The sequence below is a fragment of the Lepidochelys olivacea genome (genome assembly GCF_965140295.1).
Source record: "Lepidochelys olivacea isolate rLepOli2 genome assembly, chromosome: 9".
Lineage (NCBI taxonomy): Eukaryota > Metazoa > Chordata > Testudines > Cheloniidae > Lepidochelys > Lepidochelys olivacea.
Window position 1 is genome coordinate 88338325 of NC_140419.1, and position 20490 is coordinate 88358814.

The window sequence follows — 20490 nt, forward strand, 5'->3', positions numbered from 1 at the left end:
AAAAGGTACTTACATTCCCAATGCAGAAAATATTTTACATTCAAAGCATGATCCTAAAGAAATAGTAGTAACTTCACTCACATGGAGTAGTCCAACTGGATGCAATGAGACTACCCACATGAATAAAGGTTTCAGAGTAACAGCCGTGTTAGTCTGTATTCGCAAAAGATAAGGTGCCACAAGTACTCCTTTTCTTTTCACATGAATAAACTCTCTCATATGTGTGCTGGCTGAATTGGGATCGGACCCTTTAAAAAAAGGGCACTCTCAAGATTAAGTCTATTACAAATTGAAATATTTATAGGATTTAACATAGGAAATTCTGATGTCAAGTTCTGTCTGAAAGGTATCGTGGAGCATTTTTTAAAAGCAGCAAGATAACTGGGAAAATATAAGGGGTCCTCCACTCAAAAATAAAACCAACACAGTAGTAAAGTCTGAAAATTTTGTACTTAAACACTCGAGATAGAGGCCTGCATTTTTTGCAAATGCAAAAACAACACAAAATAAAATGAAAACAAAGAATAAAACAAAAAGCAACTGATGAAACTAAATGAAACAGAACACATTCACCCCTTAGTGATGGCTTCTTGCTCCAGGCATTGCAACCTGAATGAAAGAGTCACAGCGCTGCTTGGGTTTGACCCAACTGCCCCTCTGTCATGATGACCTTCTTCTCCCCTACAGGGCTACCTACAACTTTGGCAGAACCTGATTTAACCACTCCAGGGCTTCTCAACACAGAGGACAGGACCTGACTGTCCCCACTCCTCAGGGACAGGACTCAACCCTCCTTTTGCCACCAGGAAGGATAAAACAAAATTACACCACCCCCACCCCAAAAAAACCTGAAAAACTGTAAATAAAAAGATTTTCACGGGGCTCTCACTATAGGTGAACTATTTTCTCTCCGTATTTTTCCTTTGTCTTTTAGTTAGATAATTGTCCATTTCACAGCATTTTTCTATACACAATTTCACTATTTTCCCTTAATAGTCACAAAAGAGACATGCCTTGGTTACTTTCTCTGTTTGCCTGGATCTTTACACAACAACAGAGGAGAAAAAAGCCATCTGTTCCTCAGGACAGGGACTGTTTTTTTTGTTCTGTGTTTGTACAGAGCCGAGCACAATGGGGTCAATACAATCTCAGTCCAATCCCTTCCAGTCTCTATCCTCCTCCTTTCACCCCAGGACTTCATCCAACCTCAGCTGCCAGGGATCACTGTGGCACAGGAACCAGAACTGAGAACAGGAAAACACTCTCTTATGTGCTGTCAGGAGGGCCACAGATTTGTCTGGTGAAGATGAAGAGAAATGACGACCTTCTGGGACAGGAATATCAGTGGCCTCTTCATCCTTCCATTCTTCTGAGGATGAAGGTGCGCCATCTGTTATTTGTGAAAACACTCTCCTGCCCCATTGGTGAAGGTGCCAAGATAGGAGATGACAACCAAATTCAAAGTAAGTACAAAAGACTACTCTGGAGGAGTTCAACCAGTGATCAAAGCCAAAGTCAACAGAACAGAAAGCATAAAGGCAACTGAATCCAATTCCTAAAGAGTGGTTTAAAGAAGCCCTGACATCAGATCCAAACACATGAGCTGATCTAGCAACCAAGCCTCACAAACTACCAGATCCTGAATCAACAGAACAAGATTAGGATCTCAGTACAGACTCAAGCAAATCAGTGCCAGAAAATAATGTCTTTATATCCATCTCCAAGAGGTATTTCTTTCTAATGGACCTTTCTGGTCTCTGCATAGACAGCTGGTGACTGACTTGCGCAAAGAGCAAAAATTGAGACCATGTCCCACAATCCTGGATGGAAAAGGTCCTAAGTATGTTTGTCAGAAACAGACATTGGATTATCCCAAGACGGGACAAAGCCAGAAACGAACAGACTCTGCTTCAACTGTAACTATGTCCGCAGCTGACAACACAGAATTTTTAACCCTACTGGGCATTTAATTTCCATTACATTATTCCTAAATATAAACAAAGAACTTCGATTATATCTATGAAGTAATAACATTTCCTGAAAGTTCATACTTGCTGCCTACGGTTGTCAGAACGAAATGAGCTATAGTTGGGCATATATACCTCTTTTATCCAGTCCCAGGGGGACTGAGGCAGAATACATGCACAGCACTACTGGACACAGCTATTCACTGAGCTTGAGCATCCAGCAAGCTGTGCATATCACATACCCATGCAGGCAATGCAAAAAGAATTACTTCTCATTTAGATTGTTTAAACACTTTTAAAAGCATCAAATCACTGGTATAAAAGAGTAAGGCTCAGAATAGTCACTAACCTGCTCTTTAACAGCAGTGTTTACGTTGGTCAGGTAGTGCTGACAGATTTGACAGAATACCCTCATCTGTTTCTTCAAACGTAGAAGGTCCTCCTTTAAAAATAAAACATTTTAAATAGAAATTAAATACAGTTTAACACTTTTCAACTTTATAGTGAAGAATAAATATTTTTTTGATTGAAATGGGAGCTAGCTGTTTAACTTTCAGGTGCCTTTGAAAATTCCAGCCCATACGAACTTGACAGAGGCATGTTGTAGTAGACCGAATACTTCGTCACCCCAATATACTTGGGGGAAACATACTTAGAGGACTGAGTTTAAGATATGCTTTAGGAGCAGAGAAAAGCTCTCAAGTTTGAAGCTGTGATTTCTCTCCTCTTTATGTGTTGGTTAAAGAGCTCCTATGAGTGGATGAATGGGAGCTCTCCTTTCCCTTCCCCCTGACAGTATTTGAAAAAAGTGAACAAAACTTCCCTGCCAATTTTCCTTTTTTAAATAAAAGAACCTGTGAGGGAGGGATTGTGTTCGGGTTCACAGACTTCCGACTGTGAAAGCACTCCAGAAAATTAGGTAAGCCTAGCTAAAACTGAATGAATCTTGTGCACATGGCTGCATCATCAACTCACTAATTTATCCTCCTAAGACTAACACCTATGTTCCTTTGAACAGATATTTCCTTTTAAAAAAAAATAAGTAGTCAACATAGTAGAGAAAATAATTCTGAAGTCAGAGAGACAAGGTGAGTGACGTCTTTTACTGGACCAACTTTTGTTGGTGAGAGAGAAGCTTTCAAGCTTACATAGAGATCTTCAGGTCAAGGAAATGTACTTCGAATGTCACAGCTAAATACAAGGTGGAACAGCCTACCATAAGCAGTTTACACGTATTTCATGGGACCATTCAAAGTGAAGTGGCCAATTAATACCTCTCCCATCACCTAGGGGAGAGGAGAAAAAAACCCTCCACAAAACTAGACCTTCTGACTGGACACAGTTAAGATGTATCCTCCTCCTCTTATCCTTTGGGCTAAGAAAGGTTAATTGGGCTAGGAGCTGGAGACCACAAGTTCTAGTCTCACCTCAAGCTCACGAGTGGTCAATCATAAAAGTTATGAAGTGCACAGAATTATCAATAAGGCTAAACGTCTCTAGCCTAGGAGAGAGGCAAGCAGCAGCATTATTTCAGAGAAAGAGTAACTGAGAATGCTGTCTTACATTCGGAACACCACATGCAGCCTTTTCAAAGCTAGATACCCATCTCTCCTCCCCATCCCCAAAATGACACCCAATATTTTCAAAGGTTTCGAGTATTGTTCCCTACGATTTTCAAACAGGATTATGCCGTGGATCCCAATACTGCATGATCCTGCGACTCTGAAATTTGCCACATAAATGTGTTTCAGTGTAGGTGCAAATAAATCTTTAAGGAACGGAGCCATCTTACCATTTGTATGAGAAAATTTTGTCCAGCTATTGTTGCAAGTAATACTTATTATGATAGTGAAAAGGATTGGAGCAAAATTTCTCCTTTTTTCAGATTATGTTCATTTCACAGCTAATTTCACAGTTTATAGGCAGTTTCATTGTGCCCTGTGTATAGTCCAAGTCCGCTCCCCCTGTCTTAGCAGCTCTTTCACCCAGCAACAAGGGAGAGGAAAATATTATTGTACAAACGTACCCCCCCCCACCCTCTGAAAACATAAGTCACAAAAATTGACACGTTCAGACAGAAGTGTAATATCTGGAACTCCTTTACATTTTTTTAATTGACAAGAATTTGTTTAAACTTTATTTTTAAAAATTTGAATTGAATGCAAAGTGATGTAGCATTGTCTTCCTGAGTCTGTAGATTCCCAGAGCAACAGCTTTAGGGTGTTAATTAACCAATCAATTTAAAATGATAGTCAAGTCTGAAGGCTAATGATGACAAAGAAGAATCAACATTATTCTCTATTTCACAGATGGTCATTTTAGTGGAAGCATCTAGCCAACTGCATTCCACGCTGTAATCCCATGTGTTCTCAAGTGCTAGGAGTTTCAAGTTTTCCCTATACGGCTGAAAAATCTTCAGCTCTTTCCAGATAATGCATAACTCCATTATTGAAGTCATCACTAAAAAAAATCTGTCGCATGTCAAAAACATGAAAATAGCACAGGCTGAAGCAATACAGAAACAAATTGCAGGATACTGCACAGATTGTTTTATGAAATTTAATACATAAAAACCTCTTCATTTAAATGAATTACCACAGATATTTCAGGGCTTGTATACAATTTAGATCCAGTCCCTGTAGGGCACAAAGAGCCTTGATTATACTGTATTTTGTAAACTTAGTTCACTACTCTGTATTAAGAATTTTATTCTGATATGTATCACAGTGACAGAGTAGCTATGCATCTGAGTTGCTTTGCTACTGTTACCTTAAATTAGATCTTTAAAGTTCTACAGCTTGTTTATTTATACAGACACAATGTTATATTTTAAATAGTAGGGAGGCAAAAGTAAAGGCGGAAGGAATTCAGGGAGTTGTGTAAAAAAGTCATTTTTCATCTTAATTTCAAAAAGTTTCCACCAGCCCTAAAAATTGAGGGTAGATGGAGTGATCCTATAGGTGACACAGATTACAGTAGGAAATTAACAGACTGTCACAATTCTATAAAGATTATACATTCAATTGGACTTACCACTCGAGCATGACATACCTTTGTGGAGCTGCTTTCAGTAATTTTTGCTAACTGCCAAAGGATTACATAATGAGTACACTGCAGTGCATGAATAACTATCTGTGATTAAGAAAAAAAGTTAGATGAAAAAAATCCCAATATAAACATTCACGAAGTATATTCACTGTTATACATGCATATTTTAAATACCTGTTCTGGCATGTCTCCATTTTCAATACCAGTTTTCAATAATTTGTAGTTGCAACCAAACAAGTCCCATCTTGACAAGTCATGAGCACTAGAGAAAGCAGAAATGAAGCAGTGTTGTAACACATCAAATGGTTATATTTTATTATACTAATTCTAGAATTTGGCATTTAATAACTACACTATGCTTTTAACTGTTCTAGTAAAGAAACCAGATAGAGTTCAGTTTAAATCATGAGTATATTTTTGTATAAATGTTTTTGTATTTACAATAGTCTTCTATTCAAGATTTGTCAATGTCAAATTAAAACCAAACAAAAAAATAAGTTTTGCACAAAGTTTAACATGGTCAATTTAATAATATAAGAAACAATAGTATGTTGCAAATATGAAAATCAAGATATTCAGGCTGAGATTCCACTTACTTGTGGAAAGCAGTGATTCTCTTTAATGTAGACAAGACTTGATAAGCATCATCTTCATCAGGTTCCTCACCCTATTACACAATTATTTTGTTGTAAGAGTTGCAGTAAAAAGTGTTTTAAATTAAATAGTCTGAAGGCATCAACACATTTTGGAATAATTCATATCTGTGTTGGGAAAAGTGGTATTACAACAAGATACAAAATACTAGCTAGAATAAGTCATGAGAACTATCAATCCTCACATTTCAGATAAATTGCTCACCAGAGCTAAGATCAGGTAGAAATTTTCTATATGGCATACATAGCACAGAACAATTGGGCAGGTGTATTCTGAAGGTGATTCAAGTTTCTCCATCGAATCCAGCAGAGGCCACTGTTACACAACAGATACTGGACTAGATGGACCATTGGTCAGTACTGATATGGTAAGTACCTCAGTCTTAAAACCATTCTTTTTCCACCTAGCCAAAGAAATATGGAAACCTTCAACCTAGCCCAGTAAACCCTTTAGGAACATGTTCAGGCTCAACTCTAAACCAAAAGAGATAGGTAGGAAACCTTACAGATATTCTTTCCCTGATTTGTACCTTACATCCAAACTTCTTCCTGACCCCTTACTTCTCTCCTGTCTCCCCATGAGTACCCTGACAACTCAAACATAACATATCACCCATATGGCTATCCGTACCTAAGACATTAAATTACTATTAATTAGTCACTGGGGTACACTTCACTATCAAATTAATTTTAACAATTAGGTTGTTCCTGCTGCTGACGGAGAATTTCAACAAGAGGGCAGCTGGGGGTGGGGGAGCAACTGAAGTTTCTTGAATAAAATGGGTGACCAGCAGGCTATACATCATCACTATGCTTATCTGGGGAAAGGCTATTCTGGTAATCTGACTCACCTATGAAGATGATATAGATAAATGTTTAAAATTTTTACTAGAAGAAATCTCCTTTAGATATTTAAAAGCTAAATTACAACAAATTAGTTCCGTAAACAAGGGAGAGAACCTCATAAATTAGGGATCAAGTATGAACAACATACTAAAAATACTCTGAAATGCTAATAATTCTATCCAAACTAAATTCAACAAATCAAAGGACTTCAACACATACTTTAAGTTACAGAGCTGATTCTTTGTTGTTTGAATAAACTCCTATAAGTACAATGCAATCTGGGTTCAGTTTCAATTCAGCTAGCTGAGTCACATAGCAAAATCCTGCTAAATTTCTTCGATTATTTTTGGAAATGCCCAAGTGTCATGATGTGTATTTATTTATTTATTTGTGGTAGCAGCCAACTGGGCTATTTCTGAGGAGAAGTTGTACATAGAGACCATAAAGATGAAAGATCTTCTGGCTACGGCAACAAACTTTGAGACTTGAGACCTATTCCTAGCGCTTCCTTTGTAGCCTTGGTCAAGTCATTTAACACTGCACTTCCGTTTCATCTTCTGAAATATGGTTATACTACTTACTGACCTTGCAGAGGTGTTGCAATCATTTTAGAATGGCAACAATATTTTTCTATTTTGCAAAACAGATTTGAAGTAATTGCTTAATTTTAGATTTATAAAAGTTCACCCTACCATGTCTTGTAAAGTGATTTGAGATCATCAGATAGAAAGTTCTATCATGTTAAATATGATCATTAGCACCTCAACTGCCAATTTCTATTTCTGTAGGGATTCCTGAGGGTGGCCCCTAGTACTGTAAGAATACATGTGGTAGAGAACAGGAGGAGAGACAAAGGCAATGGCACAAGTCCTTGTTGACAATACTCAAAAGTCAGTCATGAGTGTACTAGTCTAGACCAGATTTTCAGTCTCCCATGATTGGTGGGGATAAGCCAGCAATTCTTCATTTCTGCTTGCTTGGAGAAGGGAGGGAGCTTCTGGAAAAAAGGCCCAGAACAGAATACCTAAATCTGTTATGAAACGACCATGGGGGAGGATCCCTTAACTACTTAAACTTGACTTGATGGTGTTTCTCCTTCCTATCCTGAAGGAGCTCAAACTTATGAAGATCTGAGGGTTCCTTAATGGCAACATCCTAGATCTTCCTCATACAACTTGATGCCATCAGAGAGGGCCTGCATCAAGTGGGATCTAGATATATCTTCTGTTTCTGAAGCCTAGACCCACAAAATTCTTCTACCAACAGCTAACAATACAATGTTAACAGAGTTATGTCAAGAGCAGCATCACAAAGAGGATGACAGAGGTCTGGAGACTTAATTTCTCTGAATTCCCAGCACATTTTGCTCTGCAATTTGCACTGTATTTGTAGCCAGGTTAGGGAGCATCTACATGGAGCTACACATGCTGCAAAAGAAAAAAAAAATCTTTATTTCTAAGATTTTAAAGGACAGGATAAGAGTCCAACTTGAATAAGAGTCCAGGGATAATAATGAGAATAAAAAAACCAAACTATCTTCCCCACTGAAGTCCAAGTCTTCCTTCAGTTACTTAGAGGGTGGAGAGCTTGTCATTCTTTGAGGAAGAGAGGGGCTTTGCTTTCTTCAAGTATGTCTACACAGCAAAAAAAAAAAAAAAAAAAATCCGTGGCAGGCTTGTGCCAGACAACTCAGGCTCAGAGGGCTTGGGCTGTTTCATTGCTGGGTAGACTTCTGGGCTCAGGCGGGAGCCCGAACTCTAGTCTTCCCTGGACCTTTATAATCTTGCATTTGCAGGAGGAAGATGGGCCACAAACCCCCAAAAGCATCTGGGTCACAGATTTTCCCACAGAAAGTCCTATTTGAGTCCACAGACAATCTGAAACAATATATCTAAGAGGCAGATGCTCCATTCATCTCAAATCAGGACACAATGGAATAGTACTAATTTTTCCAAGATGTCACTGGGATTTCAGCATTTCTTTCTCAGTTTGCCATTTGTGCATGATATTGACTTATCTCCTAGGAGCTACCTCTTGCTTTCTATCGTCCCTCTCAAAGGGGTAGTAACTGGGTTTTCACTGCCTGTTCTGCGCATTGTTTCAATGAGGCAGGCACTGCTGTTTGGGATTCTGAGGTGGAATCCAAGGAGCCAGAAGCATAGCTTGTGAGTAAGGCAGGTTGTAGTACAGTGAAGTAGCTGAGAACTAAGGGAGCAAGGGAGATGAGCAACTAAAGCTCTTCCCTTTGGCACACACTGGGAAGGAGAAGCTGAACATCACCACAGAAACAGAAGCCCACGGAGTAGAGCCAAGTTGCAGAAAATCCCGTCCTCCAAAATAATAACTGAGAAATTCATTTATGTTCAACATCAACGAGTATTTCCAACTATGAGCCATAAGTGTGTAAGTGGAGGTAGGAATGAAATTACTTCACACAGATAAAATAATATTGTAGCAGAATTTGTTTTCATGTAGAGGTCTATGCAGGGCCTTGGCAAGACTATCAGATCTATTATGCAAAAAAACCCTCGAGAAAAATTTGGTTTAACTATAGCATTAATGCTCTCATTCACTGTGGGGTAGCTGAGGAGAATATCCTCTTGGAAATTCACAGTCAGTGGAATATGGAAGTGATAAAACTGGTTTGTGAAATTTGCAAAGAAGTTTTCAGATCTTTCATGGCGTTTTGGAAAAATCACTTTTTGTGGTTTCTTTTTTGTTTAGATACTACAAGATGGCTTACACTGTCTTTAACAGGACAGATTTCAGTTGGGGTTCCTTTCAGTTTCTACTGAAATATATCAAGAATAAAGGGTACTTATGCACACTGGATTTAGAGAGTGCCTAACACTTATCTGCCATAAAGGAATACATGAGTAAGCAACAATAACGATACAGAAAACAAAGCTCCTTTAAAAATTATTCATCAGCAAAATCTTTCAGCTTCTGACACCAAAAAGTTAAAACAGAAAAAAGTTCAATTTTTGTGCTGAATCCAATCATTAGACTGAGTATTATTAATTTAGATTGTGGTAGCACCCAAAAGACATCTGGATAGAGGACCCCATCGTGCTAGATGCTTCAATACAGCCGAAGACATGGTCACTGCCCCACAGAACTCATTGTTCTTAGATGCCTTCTTCCTGAAAGCTAGTATAAGTGGAGCTTCACAGATTGACCCTAATTTATCTATCTCCTCACCCCACTTTAAGAGCCTGCATTATAATGTTTTGATTAAAAGTACCATTCACAATGGAATGCCAATTAGATTTTTACTCTATCTTATATAAACCTGAAACAATTGCTTTATGTCTAGAAAAGCCAGGATACAACGTGAAGACTCAATGCAGCATTCCAAACACCATATCAATCTTCGTAACAGTCATAAGAGCATAAAAGCTTCAAGTCACTCATAGAGGTGAACCTCTTCACAGAACTTACAGATGGTAAAGATATAAACAAGACCATCTTGTCCATTATTGTACCAATATAGGATTGTTCCCTAATGTTTCTAATATTTTGGGTACAATTTTCAAAGGTGCCTAAGTGACAAAGGAATCGAAGTCCTATTAATTTTCAATGAGTCTTAGGCTCCTAAAGCAAAGTCACTCAGGCAGTTTTGAAAATTTTACCCTTTGTCCTTTTTCATTTTGGCTGTCACATGCAAAGGAACTTCCACCATTTCCCTTGGGAAACCATTCCAGTACCTGATGTGTCTTAATGTCATTACATTTTTCCTGCCACTATTCCCAGGATAGGTTTCAGAGTAGCAGCCGTGTTAGTCTGTATCCACAAAAAGAAAAGGAGTACTTGTGGCACCATAGAGACTAACAAATTTATTTGAGCATAAGCTTTCAGGTTCTTAAAAGAAGAATTTTAATTAAAGAAAAAGTAAAAGAATCAGCTCTGTAAAATCAAGATGGTAAATACCTTACAGCGTAATCAGATTCAAAACACAGAGAATCCCTCTAGGCAAAACCTTAAGTTACAAAAAGACACAAAAACAGCAATATACATTCCATTCAGCACAACTTATTTTACCAGCCATTTAACAAAAGGAAATCTAACGCATTTCTAGCTAGATTACTTACTAACTTAATGTAAGTTCTGAGGAGTTATGAAGAGCATTCCTGATTGGTTCCTGGCAAAAGCATCCCACAGACAGAGCCTTTGTTCCCCCCCGGCCCCCAGCTTTGAAAGTAACTTGTCTCCTCATTGGTCATTTTGGTCAGCTGCCAGCGAAGTTATCTTAGCTTCTTAACCCTTTACAGGTAAAAGGGTTTTGCCTCTGGCCAGGAGGGATGTGGGGACCTGAATAAAAGACCCCCTAAGCTTATTCTTACCAGCTTAGGTTAAAAACTTCCTCAGGGTATAAACTTTGCCATGTCCTTGAACCCTATGCTGCCACCACCAAGCGTGTTAAACGAAGAACAGGGAAAGAGACCACCTGGAGACGTCTTCCCCCAAAATATCCCCCCAAGCCCTACACCCCCTTTCCTGAGGAAGGCTTGATAAAAATCCTCACCAATTTGCATAGATGAACACAGACCCAAACCCTTGGATCTTAAAAACAATGCAAAAGCAATCAGGTTCTTAAAAGAAGAATTTTAATTAAAGCAAAAGTAAAAGAATCACCTCTGTAAAATCAGGATGGTAAATACCCTACAGGGTACTGCATCCAATGAAGTGAGCTGTAGCTCACGAAAGCTTATGCTCAAATAAATTTGTTAGTCTCTAAGGTGCCACAAGTACTCCTTTTCTTATTCCCAGGATAGTCCTTTTTACATTCTACAGAATTCATTTTCATCCTTTGTGTTTACGTCCTACTAATATTTGAACAGTGGGATAGGATTGTTTAAACAAAAAATACTTCCTAATGCTGCAACAAGTGCCTTTGATGATAAATTGGGGATTGGTCCTGCTTTGAGCAGGGGGTTGGACTAGATGACCTCCTGAGGTCCCTTCCAATCCTGATATTCTATGATTCTATGATTTCACATATACTGAACTTATAAAAAACAAACAGGTTAAAAAAAAAGATGAAATGCCACATAATAGAAAGTATGGATGTCAATTAAAAGTGTTACTTGCAAAATCTACAAGCTAAGTAACTCTAATCACCATATATAAATTTTGCAACTTGATTGTTTAAAAATTGAAGGTCCAAGTGAATTTAATAGCATAAAGAGACAAACTATGAAGTTATGCTTAAAAAAATCACCAACAGATTTTGACCCACATGACGTTGAAAGGGTAGTAAACAGAATCACCACCAACTTAATATCATAACAAAAAAGACTCGGATTCACCAGACTTGAAATGGTATATTACTATAATGATATATATATTATATATAAATGGTATATTACTATGACTACTATATTAAAAGTTTTGTAAATTAGAGTGGATTTAGCATGCTTTGCAGATACTAAGCCAACAACATATAATGAAAATGTTAAGATATGAAAAAGATCCTCATGCACATGATATACCTCTTGCAGAAAATCTTCCAGAAGTCGGTTAAACTTGTCTGCCAGCTCATCTATTAACTGACTTCTTGCAATGTCAACTCTGTTAAAGATTGTGAATTCTTCATTACAGAGTGCATGGTATGTTTTAGAACACGCTTCTAAAACATCCGTATCTGTGTGCTTCTCTACAATATCCCGAATCTGTCGCAATAAGGCATCCAAATGCTACAAAAGTAAAGACAAAGTTCCAATTATATTCTAGTTATGAAAGCAAAGATTTTTAGATTGTTTTGTTATGTTCAATATGACAGTCATGAAAGTAAGAACACTATTTTAGAAAATTGCCAATTCTCTAGAGAAAGCGAGAGTAGCAATACAATACAATACAAAACAAAAAATAAACTGGGGGACAGTGAAGACTACAAATTTGAAACACATACCAAAATTAACTTTTTAAATACAAAAGAAAAAATTTAGATAGTAGTTGAATTAATGGCAATGGTTGCACAGTGTATAGAACAACATTTATTTCCCACTCTCAAATACTTGTATTTGTACATAATGGTCACAAGAAAAACTTTTCAGTTGTGTTATAATTAAATGTATGATATACAGGCAATATTGTGATAATATCTAGTCATCAAAAGCAAAACGGAAAAACTTAAGAGCAACCCCTGTATTTATAAACACATATCGAATATATTTTCTCTATACCACCGCAGGGAGAAAATGTCAATATATCACCTTTCAAATTGTAATACCATAAACAATTTTACTAACAATAAAAAGTTTACAACCATGTAGCTCAATTGACACTTCTCAAATGCAAGTTTTATGTTTTACTACTTTTAGTACTTACAGAAGAACGAACCTAATTATACTAGCTACAACTAAGTTTAGCACAAGCTTCTCTCCCCAAATGGTGTACCTGTTCTGAAATGTAATAACCCTGATAGCCCAGAACTGGGATGCTCTTACATGACAATCACTTGTCTAGAAAGACTCTCTCCTCTATTGATCTTGACCAAGAAATCTTTCAAAAGCAAACTTAGGCTCTGACACTCTCTAAGACAAATAGCCAGTGGAGACCATGAAGCTCAGGCCTTTTCTTCACTCATATAGATGCACCAGAACAAACAGCATTTACACAAGCGGTTTTCACAAGTCTAGCAGCGCTGATGTCTGAAATCTCAGTGAGGACAAGGTCTCAGTTCAGTTTTTTCCCCTCTTTAATTTCATTTTATGTTATCTTACCTTTTCTAATCGTCCTGTTGTATAGATTTCCAAGTCAAAATACTGTGGCAGCTGCAACAAGTTGGTCACTTTTTCTGCATCTACAGAATACTGTCAAGTTAACAAAAATAATTAAGGCCTACAAGATTTTTGTTTTGGAGTTATTACAATAAGACCTAGCTAATTATTACTAACACATAATCAAAACAAGTATCAAATATATTGTAGTTTCTAATGACATACAGGGCATTGGGAGACATGCACTATTTGCCTAACATTTTGACAACACACAACCTCTACCTCCAAATAGAATTAAACTTACTTTTGCTAATAACTGAGGAAGTGCCACTGCAAAAAGCTCTGTAATTCTTGTCCTGTCATCCAGCTGTGTTTTCTTCTCTTTTGCTGTCAGCACCTAAATTATTGATGTAAGAAAGTTTTTAAAACTAAAAACTGACTGTTTTTTAAACAGGTTTTGGGACTAAACTATTTTACACTCTTCTTATTCAGTGCAGTCAAAAAATCAGGGCCATAAAAGACCTGAATACTAAAATAACAGAAAAAACAATAAAAAGGCAGAATTTAACAGAATTTCTCTCTCAACAATGTATGTTGTTTCAAAGCTTATAGGTCATACCCTTTTCCCTGTTCCTCTTCCCACAGGTGGATGGCATTCTGCTGCTTGTCGAATTGTACACAGCATTATTTCAATCAGTGCACTTTCCTGTCTATCAGTTAAAGCTGAAATTAAAAAGAAAACAGATCATAATTGCAACTTGTCACTTTTTCATTCATATATATTAGTACCATAGCACCGGATTCCTTAGACATCAAGCAACAAGGTTTTTACTTCAAAGTTTGTAAGCGAAGGGCTTATGACTTTGTGCGCTGCAGAGAGCCCTCAACTCTTATTGATATGAAGAGAAACTGAAGATGCTCAGCACCTCACAGGATCAGACAGAAAATATATAAAGTTGGGGGAATGATGCAACAGAGTCACGTGATCTGTGCTGTAAATTTGGTATGCTGTTTTAGTTTTTCTAGTATAAATAAGGCTATACTTGTGACACAGGAGTGGCAGATTTTGTAATTTTCCTATTTCCCTTCTCCCCAAAAAATCTATTTTTGGCATTTAATTATTTTTGCATGTGGGTATGGAGATGTGACAGTAAACAGAACTTTAGAGTTATTCACCTATAACTGGAATTCTACAAGATGACCTCTTCGCGTTCAGAGACTTGAGATGAGCTGGCAGTGCAGCTTGGACCTGTGGAACATTCTGACAGCAGCAGCCATTGGGGCACCCTCACACTCCCTGCCTCTCCTTCCCTTGCAGCTCCAAATGTTCAGAGAGTAGGGCTATAAAAGGTGACAAGGTGTACTGGTTTTCTCAGTTCTTTCTACTGCATTCTCAGGTTCAAAGTTGAAATTAGGATTCCAAGGAAGAGAGGAAGGTAGGCAGGCAGTGTGAATGTGCAGAGTCCAGCATGAGAACCTATGATTACAGGTGAGTATCCTTCATTTCTTCAAGTGACCTCTGCACATTTGCATTCTTGGGAGTCTGGCAAACAGTACTCCTCCCTCCAGATAGTGTGAAAGGAGACCTACTTAAATAGAGACTGTAATTCCGCTTCACCAAACTGTGCATCTTATATAGATACCAGTTCTAAGAAATAATGTTTTGTGAAAGTATGAACAGAGCTCCAAAGAGCAACTCAACAGATTTTTAAACTGGAATGTATGTACGGCCAGACGTGGAACTGGCCTTTACTCTAATCAAGTGTGCTTTAAGCCCTTATGGAAAAGTAACAAATGTGTATTTATAACATTCTTCAATAGAGTCTAAGACCATTTAGAAATACATTAATATGCAACTGCCTGACCTTCACTCTTTTTCTCCATAAAAGACAGTTTAGGTGATTTCCTGTATTCCTGAGATCTAATTGAAATAGATTAGATCTCAGGAATACAGGAAATCACCTAAACAGATAGCTAATGCTATCATAGCATCCAAGGCATGTAGCTTACTTCTCCTGAATGAAAGTGAGGTCTCGGAAAAAATACTAGTAAGTTTACAAACTGGTTAAGATGAAATTCTGTTACTACCAGGAAACATTTTGGGTGTGGAAGAAGGATCATTTTATCTTTGTGAAATACCGTAAGAGGGCATGGGAGATGTCAGAGAGACAAGGTGGGTGAAGTATTATCTTTTATTGGACCAGCTTCTGTGGATGAAAGAGAGGAACTTTCAAGACACTCACAAGTCTTCTTCAGATCTGAAACAGCCCTGAAGGAGAGCTCTGTGTAGCTCAAAAGCTTCCCAAGAATTTCAAATGAAATATCCCAGTATGTACTGGACAGGAGCTGAAGCTGAGTTTATGATATTGTTTGTTTCCCACAAAGAGAATCTTTTTTACTTATAACACAAGTGAGTCTTGGAGTTCAACTGAATCTACTGTACCTTTCCTTAACAGTATAGTACCAGTTTGGTCAGGTTCCTGTACTTTTACTGTTAAGTGGAGAGAGTCTGGGTTTGGAAAGCAAATCACACCTTTTTGCTTGGTCAATAGGAATGGAATTGCAGAGACAGACAGATAAAACTCCTTGTGATAGTTGAAATAGTTCTAAGAACCACTATTTTGCCACGGCTGGAGCAATCAGGTTAACATTGGCTTTATATTGTTCAATTTTTACGTAGAACTCTTTGAATGAGGGAAATGGGGGTTGGAGGAGAGAACACAAGAGACCTACTCCCCATCTAGAAAAAATGTATCAGAAACTGATGGTCTCCTCCTGGTCTGGAGCAAAACCTCTGACATTTAGAGCTGTGTCTTCTTGCGAATAAATCTATGTCCTGACATCCCCACAGGGAGAAGTCATTCACTCCAGAATAACCGCTCATCCTAATCTGCTAGTATATTCTCCTTACCTGCAAGTGGACAGTTTAGGAACTGAATACAACTCCTTTGAGAACACACTGAAGTTTGAGTCCACCATATAAGAATCAGGAACACATCCCTAGGTAGTGTCAATTTCATAATCATGCTGTCTACACTTGTCATACAGTGTTTTGATAGTCAGGGCTGCAGAAGACTCATCTCTAGATAGGCACACACAGAGCTACATACCTCGCCAAAGCCCATCTTGAAGAATATTACTATCTGACATGAGTCCTTCTCCAATAATTTTATTGCTGCAACCCAATTTTTAAAATGCTTTTCTTCTGGAAGAAAATCTCTGTTTATTTGAGAATCCAGATTGCCTCAATAAAAGGTCTGATCTGGTGGTGTGTGTAATTTCTTCAGCTTTATCTTGAACCCTAGTGCATATTTGTGACAGAGCTTTTGCTACAACCTACTGTGAGGATACCCTGATGAGCCAATCGTTCAAATAAGAGTAGACATGGAAATTCTGACATCTTAAATGCGCTGCTACTGCTGAAAAGCATTTTGTGAATACTACTGCGGGAGGGGGAGGGCAGAGGGCTTCATGCGTTGCCCTTGCCTCCAGGCATCACCTGCCGCACCTCCCATTGGCCGGGAACGGGGAACCACGGCCAATGGGAGCTTCAGGGAAGGTACCTGGAGGCGTGGCAAGGTCAGTGCAAAGAGCCCTGTGCCTCCCCCCCGCCACCCCAGGGGCTGCAGGGACATGGTGCTGGCCGCTTCCCAAAGCTGCGCGGCGTGGGGCCAGGGCAGGCAGGCATGGAGACTGCCCTGGCCCCAGTGTGCGCTGCTGCCACCCCAGAGCTGCTTTAGGTAAGTGATGCCGGGCCGGAGCCCGAACCCCTCCTGCACCCTGCCCCCCAACTCCCTGCCTGCACCTCACACCCCTTCCCTGAGCCCCCTCATACAGCCCGCACCCTTCCTCTGCCCCAATCCCTTGCCCTGAGCCCATTCCTGCACACCGCACCCTCTCGCACTCCCTACCGCGCCCCAACCCCCTGCCCTGGCCCTGCAAATAATTTTCTCACCCAGCTGTGGCCCTCGGCCCAAAAAGTTTGCCCACCCCTGCTTTAGCTCATGGTTTGGGTCTCTGCTGTGGCTGAATAGGGAGCTATTCCTTCCTTCAAAATGAAGTGGAAGAGAATGTTCCTTTCCAAAAACAACCATATCCACTGGTATCCCAAATCTTTTCCTAGAGGATTGAGAAATTCCTCGAGACCCTGCAGTAGAACTGATGTCTTTCACATTCTCTAAACCTCATCTGTTCAGCACTTAACAAATGCGTGTCTTCCACTCTAGTTCTTGTTTCTGGATAAAGTACAAATGAACATATCTCGAGTCACCACTTGTAGTTACATGTGGATGCCACTGCTCTACATACAGTACCAAAAGCATCAAAGAATACTCTCAAGATGTACTTATCAACTGACCTTCAATAATAAGGGTTCTGACCAGTTTACTCTAGTCTCCTGGCAGTGACCGCGCAAACATTCTCTCCCAAATAAAACTGACATCTGGACATTACTGCCTATTAGTTGACCATTCTGATTCGTATTGTGGCAAAAGAGAACATCCTTCTACTCACATCATCTTCCTTCTTATCAACTATCTGAAGAGACAGAAGAATTGACCTCCTTTAGCTCTTTGGACAGCAGCTTCCACTACAAATGAATTTGGATCTGGGTGAGTCTGGAGAACAAGAATCACTCATGAGAAAGCTGGTATAACTTATCTAATTTTTTAGAAATTGCCAGTCCAGTTCATGGATATAATCAGGCATTTTTTACCAGCTGTAATAAACCATCTAAAACTGGCCAGGTAATCCTATTCCTAGAGGGTGACCCCAGAATATCAAAAAATCAGATGTATAGTTTCCTCTAAGATTACGACGGGGAAGTTAAAGGTAGAATCATAGAATATCAGGGTTGGAAGGGATCTCAGGAGGTCATCTAATCCAACCCGCTGCTCAAAGCAGGACTAATCCCCAACTAAATCATCCCATCCAGGGCTTTGTCAAGTCTGACCTTAAAAATCTCTAAGGAAGGAGATTTCACCACCTAGAAAACCCATTCCAGTGCTTCACCACCCTCCTAGTCAAAAAGTTTTTCCTAATATCCAACCTAAACCTCCCCACTGCAACTTGAGACCATTACTCCTTGTTTTATCATCTGGTACCACTGAGAACAGTGTAGATTCATCACCTTTGGAATCCCCTTTCAGGTAGTTGAAAGTAGCTATCAAATCCCCCCTCATTCTTCTCTTCTGCAGACTAAATAATACCAGTTCTTTCAGCCTCTCCTCCTAAATCATGTGCTCCAGCCCCCTAATCATTTTTGTTGCCCTCCGCTGGATTCTTTCCCATTTTTCCACATCCTTCCTGTAGTGTGGGACCCAAAACTGGACACAGTACTCCAGATGAGGCCTCACCAATGCCGAATAGAGGGGAATGATCACATCCCTCGATCTGCTGGAAATGTTCCTACTTATACAGCCCAATGTTCCTACTTATACAGCGTTAGCCTTCTTGGCAACAAGGGCACACTGTTGACTCATATCCAGTTTCTCGTCCACCATAATCCCTAAGTCCTTTTCTGCAGAACTGCTGCCTAGCCATTCGGTCCCTAGTCTGTAGCAGTACATGGGATTTTTCCTTCCTAAGTGCAGGACTCTGCACTTGTCCTTGTTGAACCTCAGATTTCTTTTGGCCCACTCCTCTAATTTGTCTAGGTCCCTCTGTATCGTATCCCTGCCCTCCAGTGTATCTACCACTCCTCCCAGTTTAGTGTCATCTGCAAACTTGCTGAGGGTGCAATCCATGCCATCCTCCAGATCATTAATAAAGTGTGCTGCCCAGTGCAGTAGTCTGAGAGCTAACCTTGTTCATGAAGACAGAGGCGTAAAAGGCACTGAGTACATTGGCTTTTTCCACATCCTCTGTCACTAGGTTGCCTCCCCCATTCAGTAAGGGGCCCACACTTTCCCTGAACACCTTCTTGTTGCTAATATACCTGAAGAAACCCTTCTTGTTACTCTTAATATCCCTTGCTAGCTGCAACTCCAAGTTTGATTTGGCCTTCCTGATTTCACTCCTGCATACCTGAGCAATATTTTTATACTCCTTCCAGGTCATTTGTCCAATCTTCCACTTCTTGTAAGCTTCTTTTTTGTGTTTAAGAGCAGCAAGAATTTCACTAATCCGAGGACGAGATTAATGTATTTCTGAGGAGGTCAGCACAGCTAGGGAAACTGATTTAGCTTGTAAGGTTTTTCTCTTTACTGAAGGGAAAAAAAAATGAACTGGCACCACTACCATATGCTTCTTTCTTTTAAGCATGGGGGACAACGTATCTGTTGCTGCACAAGGGCTCCTGATTCGAAAGTCTCTCTGATATTCCAGAGGCTCAAAGCAATGAACCTGAACCACCATGGTACGGTGTTCGTATAAATGCCTAACACAGTGGGGTCCTGAGTCTGTGACCAGGGTTCCGAGGTGCTACAGTAATACAAACAAATAATAATTGTATATCCAGCAACCAAAAGCTCTGAGGAAGCATCAGGTGCTTTATCAGGCTTACAATGAGGTTCTGAGCATGAGAACAATGGTGTTTGATCCAGGTAGGGTGTGGATCCATGATACAACCTTGGTCCTTAATATCATCCTTCACTCTGCCAAGGATGGACCTTATAGGTACCACTTTCGCATTTCAGTGTGTGGAACTGGAAGTCCCAGGTCCTTAATCACATGCTCTCCAGGACTGGCTCTTTTTGCAGAGGCAGATACCTCTGGAACAGGTACAGAGAAGGGCTACTAGGATGATCCGAGGAATGGAAAACTTGTCTTATGAAAGGAGACTCAAGGAGCTTGGCTTGTTTAGCCTAACTAAAAGAAGGTTGAGGGGAGATATGATTGCTCTCTATAAATAGATCAGAGGAATAAATACCGGAGAGGGAGAGGAACTATTTACGCTCAGTACCAATGTGGATACAAGAACCAATGGATATAAACTGGCCACCAGGAAGTTTAGACTTGAAATTAGAAGAAGGTTTCTAACCACCAGAGAAGTGAAGTTTTGGAATAGCCTTCCAATGGAAGCAGTGGGGGCAAAAGATCTATCTGGCTTAAGATTAAACTCGATAAGTTTATGGAGGCGATGGTATGATGGGATAACATGGTTTTGATAATTAAATATTCATGGTAAATAGGCCTAATGGCCTGTGATGGAATGTTAGATGGGGTGGGATCTGAGTTACCCAGGAAAGAATTTTCTGTAGTATCTGGTTAGTGAATCTTGCCCATATGCTCAGGGTTTAGCTGATCGCCATATTT

General features: G+C 39.5%; 1 protein-coding gene across 3 annotated transcripts in view; it reads right to left on the minus strand.

Annotated features, from left to right (window-relative positions):
• The window catches only part of STAG2 (STAG2 cohesin complex component), a 180526-nt gene that overhangs the window by 38354 nt on the left and 121682 nt on the right, over window positions 1–20490 (minus strand). For all 3 annotated transcript variants that reach the window (XM_084639662.1, XM_084639664.1, XM_084639663.1), the window contains 8 exons: window positions 13856–13959; window positions 13541–13633; window positions 13240–13329; window positions 12007–12210; window positions 5612–5682; window positions 5190–5277; window positions 5019–5099; window positions 2317–2409 (listed from right to left, as the gene is read on the minus strand). In XM_084639662.1, the coding sequence (XP_084495788.1) occupies window positions 2317–2409; window positions 5019–5099; window positions 5190–5277; window positions 5612–5682; window positions 12007–12210; window positions 13240–13329; window positions 13541–13633; window positions 13856–13959 (824 nt within the window). The remainder of the gene's footprint in view (window positions 1–2316; window positions 2410–5018; window positions 5100–5189; window positions 5278–5611; window positions 5683–12006; window positions 12211–13239; window positions 13330–13540; window positions 13634–13855; window positions 13960–20490) is intronic.